Source organism: Ixodes scapularis, unplaced genomic scaffold (genome assembly GCF_016920785.2).
Source record: "Ixodes scapularis isolate PalLabHiFi unplaced genomic scaffold, ASM1692078v2 PGA_scaffold7__128_contigs__length_106722199, whole genome shotgun sequence".
Taxonomy (NCBI): domain Eukaryota; kingdom Metazoa; phylum Arthropoda; class Arachnida; order Ixodida; family Ixodidae; genus Ixodes; species Ixodes scapularis.
The window spans coordinates 18,519,048-18,537,816 of record NW_024609882.1 but is presented as its reverse complement, the minus strand read 5'-3'; the positions used below and the strand labels follow the sequence as shown (position 1 = coordinate 18,537,816).

Here is an 18,769-nt window from a genome sequence, read left to right as displayed (position 1 = left end):
AGCCTATGGTCTAAGTCAGGAGACGATGGAGGACCCCATTTGTGGTGAAGGGAGGAGAAAGGTACAGGTTAAATATAATAATGATTTAATAAATAAACATAACTAAGGGCCAGTGTGAAGTAGACTTCTTTTATTGACATACTCACGAGAAAACTCGCTCGAAAACTGAAACATTTCTTCTCAATCTGAAAAACGACAACTTTTATTGCCAGGCTTCACTGATGAGGCAGGGCTTCGCAGACCTCCTTTTGAGAACCATTGGTCTAGTGAACGTTTGTCCAGCAGGCTTGTCTGGATTTCCTCTTATCTCCTTCGATCCTTTTACAAGCCTGTGTACACTTTTTAGGTACCTCCAGATTTATTCGGGCTATCCAGGCCCCTTCAAGCTGCGTGAAGCTTTTATCTGTGTCAGGTGTTTCCTTCACGCCTGTTTGTTTGCCTTTCTGGGTCTCTTCGGCTCGGACATCTGGGAGCTTTCTGGATTCTGCCCCTCACGGTTTCCCGCCGCCGTGCAGGTGATGTATCTGGGGGTGCGTAACGTGATCCTCTCGCTCTGGGCGCTGGACCCTTCCCGCTGGCTCTCCCTGGAGACGGTGTCCCGCCACCTGATCTGCCGGGGCCTGGCACGCATCCGCTGCATCGTGGAAGCCAGGCGCATCTTGCGCTTCTTCACGGCAAGGGGTCTCATCAACCACGGCGCGCTGGTGCCCCCTGGAGGCTGTCTCTTGCCCCCAGCGTGTCTTCAGGTGAGGACACGGCCGAGTCCAGTTGATGAAGGTTCTCTAAAACAAAACTGTAACCTTAAAAAAAAAAAAAAAAAAAAAAAAAAAAAAACTATTTTTTTTTATTGAGAAGTTACAAACAACATAGCACATTGTAAGTACTGCACTTGGGAAGTGCAAATTTATGTATAACCGGTGACAGGTCAAGAACGAAGTGGAAGCTCCTCCCATCCCTTTCCACTTCAGTGGAGCGAACAGTGGAGAGGAGGTTGCCTCCTCTCCAGCGTTTTCTCTACTAAAGTGGAAAGGGGTGAGAGGAGCTTCCACTTCGTTCTTGACCTGTCACCGACTGTAGTTACATCGATTCAAAGTTTCATATCCAGGCTGTTTGCAAGCATGTTTTGCTAAGCTTTTCCTCTTTTCTGAGAATTCATTTTTTCCTCATGGCACAAAGTTTTGACCACGGTATCTTTTGATCTAAAATTTACATCTGATACCTCATAGTAAATCGGAGTGTGCGGCGAGACTAATATTTTCGCAAAATGTTAGCTGCGATATTTTAATTTGCAAAAGCTTTGAAAACTAATTTCCGGTTATCCTTAAAAAAGAAATTTCAGCTTGTAAAAACTTTTTTTTTTTTGAAGATGCTAAGATTATAAGAATGGTTTTGTTTCACTCTCTGCTGCTTGTAAGTCATGCTGACATACTTTGTGCCATGTTTTTTTACGTGGGCATCGCAACAGAGTTGGACAGAAATATTTGTGACAAAGCTGAGGCTTTCTCGAAAACTGTAATAGATAGGAAAACAATGAGCTTATGATTGTGCTTCGTATAAAACCTTAAAGTAGAGGTGAACATTTAAGCATAAAATAGATCAGAAATGACCAAAAAGTTTTCAAGACTAGGGTTCCCCCTTCAAAGTGTGGCACTTATATGGCTTTAGTTTCCGTGAATGTAGCCTCGATAGAGCATGCAGCACAGAGCATGCAACTGACGACTGCTCTCGGAGTTGGGACTTTCCTCAGTGCACGCTCGACAACAGCAAAGTGGACAACGCATATATGAAGGCTTTTACTTGCGGGCTTTGTGCACGTCCAAAATGGCGCAGTAGTGACAATGCTCAGCGCAGCAAGGTGAAAAGGGAAAAGAGATGGGCAAGGCTGCAGAACAGGAGCGCCAGGCGACAGGAAGCCAGTTGCCTTTACACAGTGGTCGACTGGCAGTTGAAGCGTCAGTTCGCAAACAATGCGTTTGTTGCACTATGTGTGTGTGGACAGATTGCAGTGATTTCGGACGGACTGTGCAGAGGCGTTCTAAATGCTTAGCATCTAGATTGCCAACTTCCCCCCCCCCCCCCCCCCCCTTCCCCCAAGGTCAACCTTTTAAAAATTCGACATACACCAGCTTTTTTGGGGCAGAGATTATTAGTTTTTGGTGATATAACAAATACGTGGTCAATGAAACAGGTCTGGGCCACGTTTTACCCATGGTGTCATCTCTGTCGCACTTCATGCAACGTCTGAGGCAGGCAATGTTTTAGTCACAACAAATCCTAAACGCCTTCCGTTCCCGCAGAAGAATGTGCTCGTGGTGGGGGCAGGCCCGGCGGGACTGGCGGCTGCGCGCCACCTGCACAACCTGGGCGTCAGGGTGACGGTGCTTGAAGCCAGCCACCAGGTCGGGGGCCGGGTGCGCGACGACACCTCCCTCGGGGTCTGCCTGGGCATGGGAGCCCACATCGTGACCGGGGTCACCAACAGGTCAGCGTTTGGTGTTCTTGCTCGAGTCCTCAAACCTTTCTATCAAGAGAAACAGCCAATATATGGAAATATGTACAGTGACTAGTTGCGGATCCTTTCAAATGAAGTGCAATACAAATAGACAATTCAGTATATGCACAAAATATACAAAATAAAACACCAAAATGTTTTAAAGGTCTATAAATTTTATATACAATCGCCGACCGATTTTACGCACTTTGATAATTCAGGCTTGTTCGATATTTCGGACCTGAAGAAGGAACCGTGACCTACCCGATAGAAATAGTGCATATTCACGACCAATGTTTCGGACAGTTAGATTTTTCGGACAATATTGCCATGAGCGATCAGCAGAAAACACTACCGCAAAGCGGCCCTTTTGAATTCTATGTTTGCTGCACATGGATTGGCTTGGTTTGGCAGGCATAATTGAGTACTGCTAGGTCGCACCGCTAAGTGACGCTGTACGTGGTTTTTTTTTTCTAGCTGCGTGTCATTATTATCATTATTGTTACCAATTTGCTTTGTTAATTCGCCATTGCATTCGTGGACTTGCACCTTATCTCGACATCGTTTTGGTGAATTGTGTTTTTGGACTATGCTTGCTTGGACATCATTGCCCATCTGTTCTTCCACCACCACGATGTGTCCCTAAGAAGCTCAGAAAGTACTCGACCTTTACGCTAGAAAAGAAGGCAGCGATTCTCAAGTTAATAGAAAGTTGCCGAACGCAAACGGGTGCATAACCTGAAACAAGGCGCGTAGGTGTAACCTGAAGCGAGGCACTGTTTATGGCCTTTTTAATGCAAAAGCAATAACTGTATCATGGAGCGAGCTGACGTAATCAGTCTGAAGCGCGAAAACGGCAGATAGTTTCCTTCAGTTCCATTGCCTGGTGCGCATCGACGGGACTCCCATTGGCCGCTGCGCTCGTCAGTTTCCACGACCGTTTACCCCATGGCGTTGCGTGTCCATCAGTGTGCCGTTGCTCCCCTGCGCATGAAGTGTCCAAGGTCACCGTGCCCAGGGGAGCACACGTGCTAACCGGCGACGAAAAGTACGCAGCAGACGAGAAAGGGAGCGGGCGAGCGACCTGCATGCTTTCGCAGTCACAACTCATAAGGAATGCTTAGGCCTACCTCAATCTTTTTAAGTCCGCTTAGACGTAATGAAGGCAGGTTTTTTACTCTGCTGATTTTTCGGACTGCTGTATTATTCCGACGTTTATTCGATCCCTGCGAAGTCCGAAAAATCTGTCAGCAACTGTACTCGATATATTGTCTGCGAACATAATCCGCACACATATTGATCTACAAACGTTAATATTATCTAATAATACAGTCTGCACACCTTCCTAAAAAATAGATATTATGCAACCCAAACACGCAAGACACCATTCTAGTTTAACAATTCTACAAGTAAATATCCACTTTCCAAAAATTCAACTACATCTAGAAAACTTTTTCCCATTTTAAGTTGGCCGATGTAAGAAAAAAAAAAAAAAAGAAACTCTTAAGGGCGGTAACTTTATCATGAAAATGAAAAATAGGGACGGGAATCTCCTTCTATATTTTCACACCTTAGGGCTTTTAAGCGCTATGGGACATAGTCATTATGAGATATTGGTTATAAAAGAGTATGAAAAAAAAGTGGACAGCCGACCTTCTGACTGTCAGCCAAACGCATGACGCATGCTCATCTTCTCCCTGATTGGACACCAGTGCTAGCCGAATCTCGTCCTCGAGTGCGTCCGTGTAATTTCAAAAAACAAAAACAAGAAGAAGAAAAAAAGTCACATGTTCAGACATACAGTGGTGCTCTTCTCCTTGGAACGAGTGCACTCCGGGCTTCCCCCAAAGGAAGAGTGCAAGAGAGCGTTTCTAAAAAGAAAGCAGACGCTCACTTCGTCCCAAGCGTTTGATTCTCTTCCGTTGCGGGCTGCCACCAGGGCTCCGCTCAGCACTGCCGCATTCCAATTGTTTCGTTTTCCGCACGCTTCGTCTACTGCATCTCACACTCCGAGAAAGTCACATTTACACTGCGACCGCAGAGGATGGCGCCCGCAAGTAACACATCTACGGAGCGCTCGTGCGCTTAGCTAGCACGACACTGGACTGCTTTATGCCATCCAGTCCCCACATGTCACCACAGTTTTCCCAAGCTAACGCATGACATTCCGTGTTGCCACTGCATTTGCCACGTTAGTACGACAAAAAGGCGACTTTTCACCTTGCGGAAACACCTTGTCCCTTAATTAAAAGTGAACTCCGGCAATTTTTTCGCCTACACCAACTAACTATATTGTAAAATCGCCGGCCTTTATCCTTTCCGGTAAGCTATTTAGTATCGCAAAATTCAGAATAGTTATTGTCAAATCGGCAAGTGAAAACAATGCCAAAACCAACATTCAAATATACCCGCGCTTTTCAGTGGCGTGATGTCAGGGAAGGCAGGCTTGCGGGTCAAGCGGGCAGTCTGAAAATGGACTATGCCAACCCTTTGTTTCGTGCTGCCGCAGGGGCGCTGGAGCTAGCTTCCAAAGCGTTAATTTGACACCATGAAACTGCTTGTAATAAGTCGGGAACAAAGTACAGTCCAAAGAGTGAACCCCTGCCTTTCCCTGCTGGCACTTTTTTTATTGTTGCTATTAGAGACTTTCACTTTAAAAAACACGGTGAGGACCAAAACTGTAAATTCAATAACTCTGTGAAAAAGAAATAATTTTAGCCCAATGTTTGGGTTACGATTTCAACAGTGTTCGTTGGTGCTTTTAGCAAATTTTCAAGCAAATCGGAGATAGTAAAAGATGCTAGGGTATTCATTTAACTGAAAAGACGAGGAAAGGAGCAATTCTTGGCGATAGTTACACTGAGTGGTTCATTTGTGACAGCCCCACGTGAAGTAAGTTACTGCTGTAACAAAGGCAACATTCCCAGGGTACACATAGCTTTGCACAAAATTGGGTTCCAACTGCAAAACAAGAAACACTGGCTGCGTCATTCGATGCAAACAATAAAGCCATGACCTCTCCGCTAGCTCTGTTCAATATTTTGCAAGTTGATGTTGTACAACTTTCCTTGGATGGTGACGTTTCTTTTTTTTCGGTGTCGATGCAGTCCGCTAACCACGCTGTGCATCCAGACCGGTCGTCCGATGCGCCTGATCCGCGACCACTGCGACCTCTACACGACCAAGGGACACATGGTGGCTTCCGACAGGGATCATCGCGTCGAATTCCACTTCAATGCCATGCTTGATGCAGTCGCACAGTGGCGGCTCGGCCAGACGAAGGACGCTTGCCTCTACGGTGCGTGTTTTTCTTTGATTTCTTCTCTTTTTAGATAAAACCCTTCTACAGTAGAGTTGCTTTACAAGGTAGAACGAGCCTGTGACCGTGATCAACATTTTCAAATGGCTCTATCATCAGTAAATGCTTTCTCTGAGTTTAGTGCAGAAATGATCTGTTCGTTAACAAGGATGCAGACAGCCAGTACACTTAAGGGGGGACATTACCCAGAAAAGAAATTTCTGCAAAAAAAGTTGATTTTGAAATAAAATCACGAGCCATTCCACTCTGAAGGTGGATGACACATGACACAGACACACCCCAAGGAGCGAAAGGAAACTAGACACGCGCGACGGGACCACCACCCCGGGAGAGCTGAAGGAAAGGAAACTAGGCATGCAAGCGCTTGGAACGACGACAGAGAGAGGGCGGTGCGAGCGCAGACATGTCCGACGTATTCGCATTGCGGCAAATCTTTGAGAAACTTTTATTATCTACCTGAGAGTCTACTGATCTTGAAAATGGTGCCTGTTGATAACTAATCTACTGAATAGATCTATTGCTCAATTACCCAAGCACCAAGGAAAATGCAGGGAATGGTGTTCCACGCGCCACTTGTGCCGGCGTCTGCAGCAGTAACTGTTCTAAAGCAAAAGCCTAAAACGAATGGCATCTTGCACGTGCGTTCTCCAACGATTTGTTTTGGTTATTTACTTCGAATCTTTTATACGGGGAAGGTGTGCACGTGTGGCACGTGCTGCTGTGCGTGCGTAGAGTTTTTAGTCACCGCGCATGAAAAATCCACTGAACCCAGCCATAAACACCTTCGCTGTTTATGGCTAGGGTTTCGTGGATTTTTCGTGTGCAGTGACTAAACGGCACTAACATCTAAAGAGTATTCTCAGAAAGTTTACTTTGTTTACACTGCATAGTTATTTTTTTTATAAATTATTGTTATTTCAGCGATGCTAAAGAAAACTTTGAATGTGTTTGTTCCGTTCCACTTTTTGACATAAATTTCACTTTAATAAAACTATGGTTTCGGTATGAAACTATAGAGGGTCCTAATATTTGCGGCTTATCGTATTTACTCGAGTAATAGCCGCACTGTTTACGAAGAAAACCTGAGGGTTCGCTTTTCCGCAAAGCACGCGGATCACCGATCACTGCGATCGACAGCATGATTGTAGCGGTTTACGGGACAGAGACAACGTCTTGCCACGAAGATACCATCTGTGAAGATTGCATTTGTATGGAGAATCGGGATCTTGATCCGGTTATTAGCTATGTTATTTATGCGCAGTGTAATGATTGGCTGTATATGTGTTCTGCGGGAAAGCAGACGCAAGGGCCTTGTTCATAAATAGTGTGGCTATTACTCGGGTAAATACGGTGTATGCCGAAATTTTATGGAGCCGGTTACTATCAACTTAGATTTTTCGTTTTCATGTTCCTTTATTACGAAAAATTTTAATTTTTTCGTAATAAAGGACTACTTGAGCGGCTTCAGCGCCCATAAACAAACCGAATGGTTTGTTTACGGGCGACGGCAGGCTTCTTGCCCACCATCCACCGCGCATGCGCGGCGCTGGTGGCGTCTGCTAGGGGCGCTCCGGTTTGTTTGTAAACATGAGTTAGTGTATAGACCTTTCTGAAAAAGGGCTCATGGCCGATTCCATTTTCAGTGTTTGTGCGTATGCGCGTGCTGGGCTGAGGAGATTGCATGCTGGGCTGAGGACATGTAAATGTTGGAATGGTGTATATAAGTGCAGAACAATCGCTTGACATACGGCGCACGCAACTTCGTTGCCGCCATCGTCGTAGTCTACTTCACACGCCGGAGAAGCGGAGAGAAAACGTGGTTGGGGGGTGTAGCCACGTGATTTCTGGCAACTCTCTCCTCTTCTACATTTCTTCCTCCTCCTCGGTACACATCGTCCTGATGTTGTGACCATGGACTTCCGTGCTTATGTTTCGGTTTAGAGCAATTGAGTTTCTTTTTTACATCATGAAAAATATGTGACTCTAGCAAAATATTGAGTGGGTAGTCTTTTGATGCCATATTAAATCGCCTAGCAAAAAAAAAAAAAAAAAAAACGACATTGGGGGCGTGTTAGTGCTCCTTTAACAATAGAGATTCTAGAAGCACATTTTCAGTGGGTCTCAATATTTTATATATTTGGGCTAGTGTCGTTCCACTGCCCGGGTTGGTGCTACGCAAATAAATGCACATTCCACCACACTAAAAGTTCCACTAGCAGCATCTGAGTTGTGATAGAAAGAAAGAGAAATCTGGGGATCAAAGATTCGTCTTATTTGTGTCACAGTCTGTACATACTCGCGTTCAAAATACTAGTGTAGCAAGAAAGATGTGACTGTATAGTAAAATTACATATAATATGCTTGTATTTATTAAGCTTGTAATGCAGGCATGGTTATTTGAAATCCTGATATATTGTAAACCAGGGTTGTAGCCACTGAACTTTGCTACAGATATAGTAGCAAATAAGTTGAATAGCCAGAGATATGATAACCATTGTCATCTCTGCTGTGTGCAGATAAGCTGACAGAGATGCACGAAAGATTCCTGGAGGAGACCCACCTGACATTCACTGAGGTGCGTATGCGTCTGGTTCTCCTCTTTTCCTGGTCATCTTCGTTGGGGGTTTGTAAGTTTCACAGGTCCAATAGACCCTTTCCGAAATTCAGTGCCATCTGGTGGCTGAAATGGCGGTTTAACTTTTGCCGTGCTAATGGCGGCAATGAACCTGTAGCCTGCAGTATTTTTTCGGGCACCGTCACTTTTGCAAGTCAGTAGATAACGAGTATGTGCTCTTCACTGTACAGTTTTTTCTCGTTGCTCTCTTTCAATGTCAATGGCCACAAAAATACAACCAGTCAGAACGAAGCGCCAACCCAGATAGACGCCTTGATGAAGTTCTATACATCAAGGGGCTTTAAAGTTGATTCTGAACTACTAACAGATTGACTGGGCCTGAGTTATAGAAATGAACGCTTACGCAGCTCTTCCATTCAATTCCTTCTTCCCAACGTGCTAACGTCTCGAATGTATAGGCATCGAATCCTCAGCTTAGAAGTATCTTCGACGTGTTCCTTCACCAGTAAACAGAAGGCCACCATTAGTACGGCACATATGCCATTTTTCAAATGATGGTGATAGTGATCGAAGTGGCCAGACTAAATTTCAGAAAGGGTCTATTGCAAACTGATCTTTGGACTACTGTGGATATTTCATTTCTATACTTTGTCCTCTGTTCTTTTTATACTTGGGACGTCCAATTGGCATAAAAATGAATTGGGCATGTCCATTAAAACTTGTCCTTTTGTTTATGATTCAATGTTAGTGTGATGTAAAATGTGTTGTTCTCAAGTACTACTGATTTCAAACTAATTATCTTTTTAGTTACCTGGACTAGATCCAGAGACATTCGTATATCATTTAAAAAATTCTTACCATTTGTTACGGGACTTCAGAGCAAAATTGCAGCGTCATAAAACCCAAGTTTCATAATGCTGCGCTCTCTACAACAGTGATGGATACAGTGAAGGATGCTTGTAGCTTCTACAGTAATGACGGATTTAAGATGCAGATCTAGTGAAGCAAACGTGAAATATGCCTGTAGAACTGACACAGGCATGCAAGTATATTAGGGAAGACACAAGTACTGCAAAGCAAAAGGAGTAGAGAGCTTTTTGTTTGTTTCGCTCGTCTTCGTGCTTTTGTGCACAGTTTTGGTACCGTTGGCTCTTCCAAGGCGGTTTAAAGGCTTTGATATGAATCTCGGTACAGTAAACTTTCGTTAGTTCGACCTCGGTTAATTCGACTTTTTGTTTAATTCGATCGTGTTCAAAAGTCCCGGCGAGCACCCATACATTTCTATGAGAGGAAAAGTTTGATAGTTCGAACTCAGGAAGACTCCGCATCAGATAATTCGTCCTGAGCGAATGCGCACGGGCTCACATTGCACGGCACCACGGCAGAAAAACCACCAACGAATTGCGAAACACGGGCCCTTTGCTGCAAAGCCGAACATGCGCAAATATGCACCTGCTGCTCTACGCCGTTGAGATGGACCGTAGCGAATTACACGAGCCAGCGCAACCAATCTGGCGTGGTGTAGCACGGAGAACACAGCACGTGGTCAGGCGTGGAGACAGCGCGCACTCTCAAAGCGCTTTTCTGTAGCATCGTGTGCGGTTCATCTTGCTCGTCAGAAAGCGCGGGTTGTCTTTTCCTCTTTTTTTTTTGTTATTTTTCTCTGTCGTAAAACTTGCTTACTTTTTGGGTTTCTTTTTTTTTTTAGTGTGCTATTTTTTTTGGGGGACGTGACGCGTAGTTACATTACTTTCCGGAGCATGCTTTTGGACATGCATTTAGAGCGCAGACGGCAGCAGACCATCCGTGAGTACTTTGGAGAATAAAATGAAGTTTCGTTTTAGCTGTTTTTCTGTCTTTTTAATTCAATCATTCGGATAATTTGACCAAATTTCAAGGTCCTGTCGAGCTCGAATTAACGAAAGTTTACTGTGTACCGACGCCCGTCTACGTTCTCCGCTTTCACGAGAAGCGACTGCGTCCGCTCGTCCGCAAGGGGAAAGTGGGGAAACCCGTTCCCGACCGCCGACGCAGGAGGAGAACAACGTGCTCCAGTTCCACCTGGGGAACCTGGAGTACGCCTGCGGGGCACACCTGCGGGAGGTGTCGGCCCTGCAGTGGGACCAGAACGAGCGGTTCCCCCAGTTCAGCGGCCAGCACGGCTTGGTGCCCGACGGCTTCCTGGCGCTGCTCCAGTCGCTCGTGCAGGGGCTCGACGTCCGCCTCGGGCAGCAGGTGCACTTTTCGGCATTTATTCCCTAGTTACTAACAAAATGTCAGGAGTTGTTACAAGTGTAACATAAAACAAGAAAAAATATAATTGCCCCAATGCTTAGAAGCAAATGTCCAGGGTGGTCAGAGAGGAATGCAGAGCGCAGGTCCGTCTGCTCCTTGGGCAGGGGTCGCGGTGACATCGGAACGACGCCGAGCTCCGATTGGCTTTGATTGAACAGATAGTGTGTAGACTTCAATGCTAGATGCCTCGAGGTCTACCCACTATTTTTTTCGATCGGCCAATGAGGTCTCTGCGTATAGACTTTGTCGCAACCCCCTACAAGAAGCAGATGAACTTGCGCCTCGCATAGTCCGTGACGACGCGTGGCTGCCGGCACGTTTGTCGTCCCGTACCCCCATACTTTGAAAGTGGTCCCGAAGTGTCAACGAGTGACTTCACCAGAGCCGAAGTGCCATGACGCCAGACGTTGCGATTTTGGCAATCGGTCATAGAACTGCTGGCAAAAAAAGATGAGCAAATTTGAGGCTAGCGGCTTGTTTCCTCACCGCTGCCAGGACCTTTCTCAAACACTGTCCGTTCTTTTTTGCATTTTCCCCGTACCCCGCATTAAAAGAAAGACCCCAAAGTCAACCAGCAAATACAAAAAGAAATGTAGAAAAAAAATACAAAAAAACAACTTTAGCTTTTTATTGTTTCCTTTGGGTGGGCATGGATGTATGTACTACGTAATGGGGAAGAGAGTGTGTGTGTGTGTGTGTGTGTGGGGGGGGGGGGGGGGGGCTGTTTTTAGATACACAGACTGTGTCTTTTCTAACCGCGGGATTAGAATCGAAGGCTCTTATCCCGCGGTTAATCTGTCCTGCTTAAGACACCTTTTCATAGTCAAGAACCTTGAATTGCGTGTCCAGTTTCAAATGTCGTTCACGCCGTCAAACGGCAGCTTTATCTCAGAATAAGCCTGATTTGAGGTCTACCCCTTCTTTGCGAATACTAACTGATTTTCCGATATCTTTTGTTGTTTTGTTTCTGTGCCAGAGTTTGTTAGCAAGTTACTAAATTATTCGGGAAAAGTAGTTAAACTACAGTAAATTGAGAAGAGTACCGTAGCATCCCGAGGGACAGCCCACCTAAAAGTGAAAGCCAGTCGGGTGACAATATGGAGTTGGCTTACTTTCTGTGTGTGATCAAAGAAACTAAAAAGATGCTAGTTTTAGATTTTGTGATCTCCGAAACTTGCAATTGCAGGGAGGGGCGATGAACCAAAGACGACTCCTTCCCCGTCAGCAATGTTCGCTTATCTCCCGTCGTGGCTAAGTAACACCATTTCTGCCAAGGTCGCTACTGGCCAGGGCCCTGCAATTGCTAGAAGTGGGCTATCTTTTGGTGTTTCTGAAAAATAGCAAATACCGCCAAAATTACGCGCGGGTTAGCTTTCGGGGTCGGGATATTACAGTTGAATTCCAAGCAAGACTGCATCAATGTTATTGGAGCTATTAACATTGGGTGTCAAGTCGCAGCCTGCACTTGAACTTGCTTACGGCTGCAGGTGACTCACGTGGAGTACAGCGAAGATGACGAGAAGGTGAAGGTGTTCACCCACGGTGAGGGGAAGTTCACGGCCGACTTTGTGCTGCTCACCCTCCCGCTGGCACTGATGCAAGCGGGGGAAGTCACCTTCACGCCCCCGCTGCCTGACCGCAAGCACAGGGCACTAGAGCAGCTTGGCGCTGGCGTCATCGAAAAGGTAAAGAGAACACAATCCGTGCTCATACGACCAAAATAGAACTTTAATGTTGTGTTAATTGAAGCTACTCGTATTTTGTTTTCCCAAAGTCCTACTCTGCTCGGTAGCGGAACTATAAAAAGGGAAAGATGATGTAATTGGCTTCGTCATTCAAAATTTGTAGTACCGGGCGTCTGTGAGAAAAGAGCTCTCTGTTTTTTCCACTGTAGAAATAAACTATGTGCCACCGAACGCTAAGGTTCCAGAACTTGCAGCTAACCAGTCTGAAACCTTTGAAGAGAAAATTGCAGTCAACGATGCCCACAAATAGGTGGAGAGTGTATGCCACCGAAAATGGGCACCAGTTGCTCCTCGAAGCTCTTCGTAAATTGCTTGTTATGTACATGTAAATAAGGTAACGTTAAGTTCCGAAACTTCGGCATCTGGTCTGGACCGCTGGCGTTGCATTCAGGGAAGGACCAAGCATTCGAGAATACACGGTTTATTTTCGCCATGAAAACAATGTGGTTCTCATTTCTCGCAAACATTTGGCATGTCAGGAATGGTATGCTAGTAGGACTTCCCCTTTCTGGGAGTGTGTGGCAGGCTTGCCACGGTTTACGCATAATAAGTGCGTTTGTTTGCAGGTGGCCCTCCAGTTTCCGAAGGCGTTTTGGGCCGACCGCGTGACCGAGGCAGACTTCTTTGGGCACGTGCCAGTGTCTGCAGAGCGGAGGGGTCTCTTCAGCGTCTTCTTTGATCTCAGTCCCAGGGTGCAGACCAAGAAGGTAAATGTGATCTCCGGCGAAGTTGTCAAGTCCTTCCTGCGTTACTCTCAGCTCTGTAATGTTCGAGGCTCGCTGGCTCACGTGTGTACTAGTTCTGCTTTCGTCACAATGTCGCTAGGACAAGATTGTTGAGGCTGGTCCGTGTTCTCTGTACAATAGGCCCTTTTAGCAATGCTGCGCCATCAAGTAGCGCCGATTCCAAACTATGCGCACTCGCCGGGAGTGGTCACCTGTGCTGCTCCGGCGGGGCCGCAGCCGCCATTATAGGGTATACGGTCGCAGAGGCCAGTACTCTGTAGTGCCCACATACTGCCTTTCCATATGCGTTTTTACTGCTGTGCGGCACCGTGCAAGCAGAAAGGCGCAAGGATAACCTCCCGAACAAGACAAGGTTTACTGTTTTGCTGCGAAAATACAGCTGTCAACAAAACAATGCATCAGTATAAACCACAATTCGTTAAATGCGTGCTCCCTACGCTCAAAATGAATTAAGTCAGGAAATGCGCGCGTGCACGAGAATTCATTGTCACAGCGTGCGCAGTAAAAAGAACTATCATAAGAGCACACGCACGTAGCTCTCTCCGAGGATACTTTATTCGGGCTTTGCGTGTGAGCTATTCTTAAATTCAAATACTGTCTTCTTCCAGGTGTCCCATTGCTTTCCTTCCCGAGCGATCAGTTTTTTGAAGCAACCGAGAAATCGTTATAAAACGTCAAGGAGCAAAACATAATAACACGAAATATACAAGGCTTTATTGGCTGAAGCAGTTTAGTCAGGCTGGCTACCTTTCGAACGTTGAGGTAGTCAGCGCTTCTTGAGGCAACAAGTTGTTACAAGTACACTGTAAACTACTCAATTTTCGCGAGGACCTTTTTTTTTTCCACCAATTTTGGGACTTAAGAAATATCGAGAAAAATAAATCACGCAAATAAATTACCATATGGTAAGGAATACTAAGCGTACCCCAAATATTCTCGAAATTCAAACTTCGTAAAGTTTGCGAAATATCGAGGCCTCGAAAATAAATTAAACAGTATTTGCTTTCAACGATGTCGAAAGGGCTAAGAGAAGAGAACGTCGTGTCGAAGACTGCCACTGCCGCCAAAGCTGAAGACGCAATAAAGGACGCGGTCGTGCAAACGTCGGCAGCAATGGCGTGACAAGCAAGCCAATTGTCGATGTAAACCGCAATGCGAACAAAGACACGCAAAGCGACTCCATCGCCAATGTGGACAGCGTCGCCAACAAAAATGCGAAAACTTATCCTTAATCGCCGATGTAAGAACAAAGCCGCAAAAAGAAAGTCGCCGTTTCGTGCGAAGGTGCCTCCATGTAACTCTCAGTCACAAACCTGAACTGCGCCTTCGGTTTTGATCTTTCTCTTGTGGGCGACGTAGTTGTCATTTACTTTATCTGTAGTGTACCGATTTGGAATGTCATCCAAGTTTCTGGTCCACGATAGCAAATCGGGACCAGCGGCGGTGGTGCTCGCGATCGCGGGTGCATATTGCATAATGGCAGCTCCTTACCCAACCACAGTGGCCAGCCGCACTTTCGAGGGCCGTTCAATTTCGGAAACGGTCTGTTCTTGGACCCTTTACATTTAAACATTTTTATATCATTGGAAAGATAAGTTGTTGACACATTCTTTATATGCTCTTTGTGTTTTCCGTAGATGTACTCGGGATCTTGTTAAAACATTACCTTGATAAGCTTGCTCTTAGACCTTTTTTTGTGTTTAATGAAGTATTGTCCTTAGACCTTGTGAAAGCGTTACAACGGTTCCAACGCTTACCTGCTTGATTTTTTATGTTCCCCTTTGATTCTCTTTCTACTTGAGATTCTCAAAATATATGGTTTTCTCAAGACCTTGTCACAATGTCACATATTGTTGTGGTTTTTTTTTGTTGTCCTTGGTTCCACTGCTTCAATCTGAGAGCAATTACCTAAAAGATTATTTTCTTCCTGTTACAGAGCCCCACATATGTACTGATGACATATGTAAGCGGAGATGCCATCGCACTGATTGCGGATAAGACAGATGACCAGGTGGTGACAATGTGCATGGAAGTGCTGAGGGGCATCTTTGCTGACCAGGTAAGTCCTTTTTACTAAGAGGTTTTATGTTGCATTATTGCACATCTGGTGTATATATCTTTAATTTTCTGATTTAGTGCCGAAAGTTATCACTTTTCTAAAAGCAAAGTCTTGTAGTCTTGAGGGAAGTGTAACATGCATTGAACAGATTTTCCTTCCATGAGAGTTTATATTATGTTGACATCACTGTTGGCATCAATTTGACAGGTTTATCCTCCATTGTTCTTGGTGTTTGTCTTAAGGTGAAAGCCTTACTTGTCCCATTGAGCGAAAAAGCGTTGAAAAAGCCAATAAAAATATGATTGAGCGGCACGGGCCGCTTAATAGGCGACCCTACTTGTCCCATTACCTTGGCGTCGTCCTTGCGGTCATCCTAGAAGTCGTCCTAGACCTCTAGGTTGACCTCACTTGACACATTACGTGTAAAACAAGCGTCGTCGTTGTGCCCGAAAGATGGGCATAAAAATGAGTAATCAAGCGTTGTGATACGTCATAACCAAGATGTCACCGCAAAAGTTGCTCTTCAGACTTCATCTTTGCTTGTGCGCTTCGTGCGATGGACTATGAGTCAACCGCTTCTATATCCACGACAGCTTCCGCAGGCAAACGTGGCCACCCACGTAAATACGGTATGACACAGCCTCCTTGAGTGTTCTCCTCTATGCGTCTTCCTTGACCTTGTCCTCGAGGCATCGTTTTCGACGTCGTCCTTAAGTTTGCCCTAGAAGTCATCCTATACGTCGTCCTTGAGGTCGTCGTCTCCGTTGCACTATACGCCGTCCCTGACATCGTCCTAGAGGTCGTCCTAGATGTCGTGCTTGGCATCGATCTTTGGGAGGTCGTCCTAAACTTTGATATGTGTAGAAATATTACTCTACAACATTTCTCCCTGGGGACTACAGTTGAAGCTCGATTTAACAAAACCTGAATTTACGAATTTCCCGAGTTAACAAACAAATTCGAACTCCCCGCGCAGCCTGTGCCCGAAAAATGTCTTTCTCAATTTTATGAAGTTCCCGATTTAACGAAACACCGTAATTAGCGGGTTTCAGTGACTTCGTTAAATTGAGGTTCAACTGTATAATGCTTTCGCCTTCCTACTTGTAAGCAAGTGTACTCCTGTAATTTTTTTATGCTGCCTTCAATAATTTACTTGTCTGCTTTATCAATGATAAACTTAGCATAAACTAGGGGAATTAAAAATCACATCTCATTTCTTCCTTCCTCAGTGTTTTGCTTATTTCCATGATGCATAATACCCCCCTTCCAGTGGGTCATGTGCTGTAGGTATCAGAGTAAAAAAAAGGAAATTTGGTAAGATAGAAGAATGTACTGTACCAGAATCTTACGGTTGACTGGTGCATTTGGAACACTCCAAAAGTGTCCAACATTTATGCTCACATTGCAGTTCACTCCTGTCACGAAGTGATCAATACTGATTGAAATCAGCCGACAAAGTTTGTGACAAGACTTGAGTTGTACTGGAAGGTCCTGCACCACCCTTAAAACGTAACCTCCCGTTCACTCTGGTGCTAACGCTAGCACTTAGCCAAATTCGAGCCCTTTCCCAGCCACGTATTATCAACAAGCCAAATAGACCCTTCCGGAAACATGTGGCTTCCCTGCCATCTGCTTGACGCGTCTTGGTATTCCGATGTACAGTATGTGAGGTTATCCAGGAGTAGAAGGCAAAGTTGATGTTTGTTTTGTTATTTCAGATTGCAGAGAAGGCAGAAGCAAAGCAAAACAGTGTTATGTTATGATCTCCTTTTGTGTTAGTCTATTTTTTGTGTGTTCTCTGGACTCCTAAAAGGAGAGAATGAGTCATGTCGCTTCCAGGATCTACGAAGCATTCAAGTCAGCTCGTGCATGCATCTGAGCAGTCCCGGAACTCCCTTTGCCTCGAGGTGTCCCGGGACCTTCCGGAAAGGTCTATGGGGGAGCTTGTTCTGCATTGTGGCCCCGCCCCCCTTCTCTCGCAGGACGTCCCAGACCCGACGGGCTTCCTGGTGACTCGCTGGAGGGAGAGTCCCCACGCCCGGATGGTCTACAGTTACGTCAAGTGCGGGGGTACCGGAGACGCTTACACGGCCCTCTCGGAACCCGTGAACGACCGCCTCTTCTTCGCGGGAGAGGTAAGCCATTTATTTATTTAATGGTATTGCGGCCACTGAAAGCCATAGCTAAAGTTGTCTACAATGTGAGAAATAGAAAAAATAAACAAAGACAGAAAATGTTTCATTAAGTGCAGCAGTCCAATTTTCAATTGAAGGAAGCGTCACTACAGTCGAGTCCACTGATAACGATATCCAAGTGCCAAGAAAATACCATCGTTATAACCGATAATTGTTATAAGCAGGTTGAGAAAAAAAAAAAAGACAAAAGAGAGATTGAAACATTTTATTTGCAAGCAAGTAAGGTAGTTAGTGCAAGTGCAACTACTTGTTTGCAGAAAAGCCATAGTCTGTCAGCTTTGATTGCTTCACACGAAGCTGGCGCACATCTTTCTCTAGAGCATCTCGGTGCTCCACATAGCTTAGCGGGAGGTCCTTCGCGAAAACAAAGTCTCGGAGGGACTGTATCATCCGCTGGGCCTCCTGCGATGACACCTGGGTAGGCTCCTCAACTGTGTCGTCGAAGTCGTTGCTCTCACCGCTGTCCGCATCACAAACACGCGCGACGATCGCCTCATCACTGAGGCACTCGGACGTTTCCACAACATCGTCTGCATGAAGGAAGTCGTCCAGACCCGATCTTGGATAGAATGCGCCGTTGGCGGATCGGGCATGACGCCCCGTCCGCAGTGAAACGTAAAACGAAGTTGGAGAAAGATAGTCAAAGCAGCGAGCACACAACAGGCGAGTGAGCGAGCGAGTGGCGCCAGTGGCGCGACCGGGCGCGCGGACAAGGCCAAAGCGGCGGCTCCGGGAGGGGAGTTTGGAAGGAAAGCTGGTCCTCCTCTCGCTTCCTTCCTAGTAAGCGGCGCAGTCGACTCGTTTTCTGAGGGGTGGAAGAGATGCGTGGTGCGGGGCGCAGCATGCCGCGTAGAGCCGGCGGCGGCTGGTATTTTCGGCGCGCGCTGTAACTGGAATCAATCGCTATATCCGATATCGCAACCCTGGAGCATCGTAATAAGCAGTTTATTTTACCATTGAAAGCATATAAAAGTGGACGGTGCCATCGTTGTTCATCGTTATAACCGATATATTGTTATAAACGGTATCGTTATAAGTGGACTCGACTGTATAGAATTTTTGAGTGAATTTCAGTCTTCCATTGCCTGAGGGAAAAAATTAATGCACATCTGAAAATGCTGCTTAAATCTGTATTGCTATATTGCTATGGTGCGATTGATCCCTTTCGTATGTCGCTGAACTGGGGTCAGGCGTGTTGTGTGTCGAGCACACGGCAATGGTATCTACAGCAAGGATTTTAAATCTGATTTCGAGGAAACCTTTGATCGATAGGCAAAAAGACCGTCCCGGTCTCGGTATTCATGAAGTGAACAATTTATAGACAAACTAATGTTTACAAACAAA

The 18,769-nt window shown here is 45.7% G+C and overlaps 1 protein-coding gene across 1 annotated transcript in view; it reads left to right on the top strand.

The window, feature by feature from the left end:
* The window catches only part of LOC8043606 (lysine-specific histone demethylase 1B), a 32,411-nt gene that overhangs the window by 9,531 nt on the left and 4,111 nt on the right, over positions 1–18,769 (top strand). Inside the window, exons 9-17 of the mRNA XM_029990121.3 lie at positions 516–746; positions 2,298–2,482; positions 5,599–5,789; positions 8,327–8,385; positions 10,420–10,620; positions 12,168–12,365; positions 12,992–13,132; positions 15,108–15,230; positions 17,213–17,365. Of these exons, the coding sequence (XP_029845981.2) occupies positions 516–746; positions 2,298–2,482; positions 5,599–5,789; positions 8,327–8,385; positions 10,420–10,620; positions 12,168–12,365; positions 12,992–13,132; positions 15,108–15,230; positions 17,213–17,365 (1,482 nt within the window). The remainder of the gene's footprint in view (positions 1–515; positions 747–2,297; positions 2,483–5,598; positions 5,790–8,326; positions 8,386–10,419; positions 10,621–12,167; positions 12,366–12,991; positions 13,133–15,107; positions 15,231–17,212; positions 17,366–18,769) is intronic.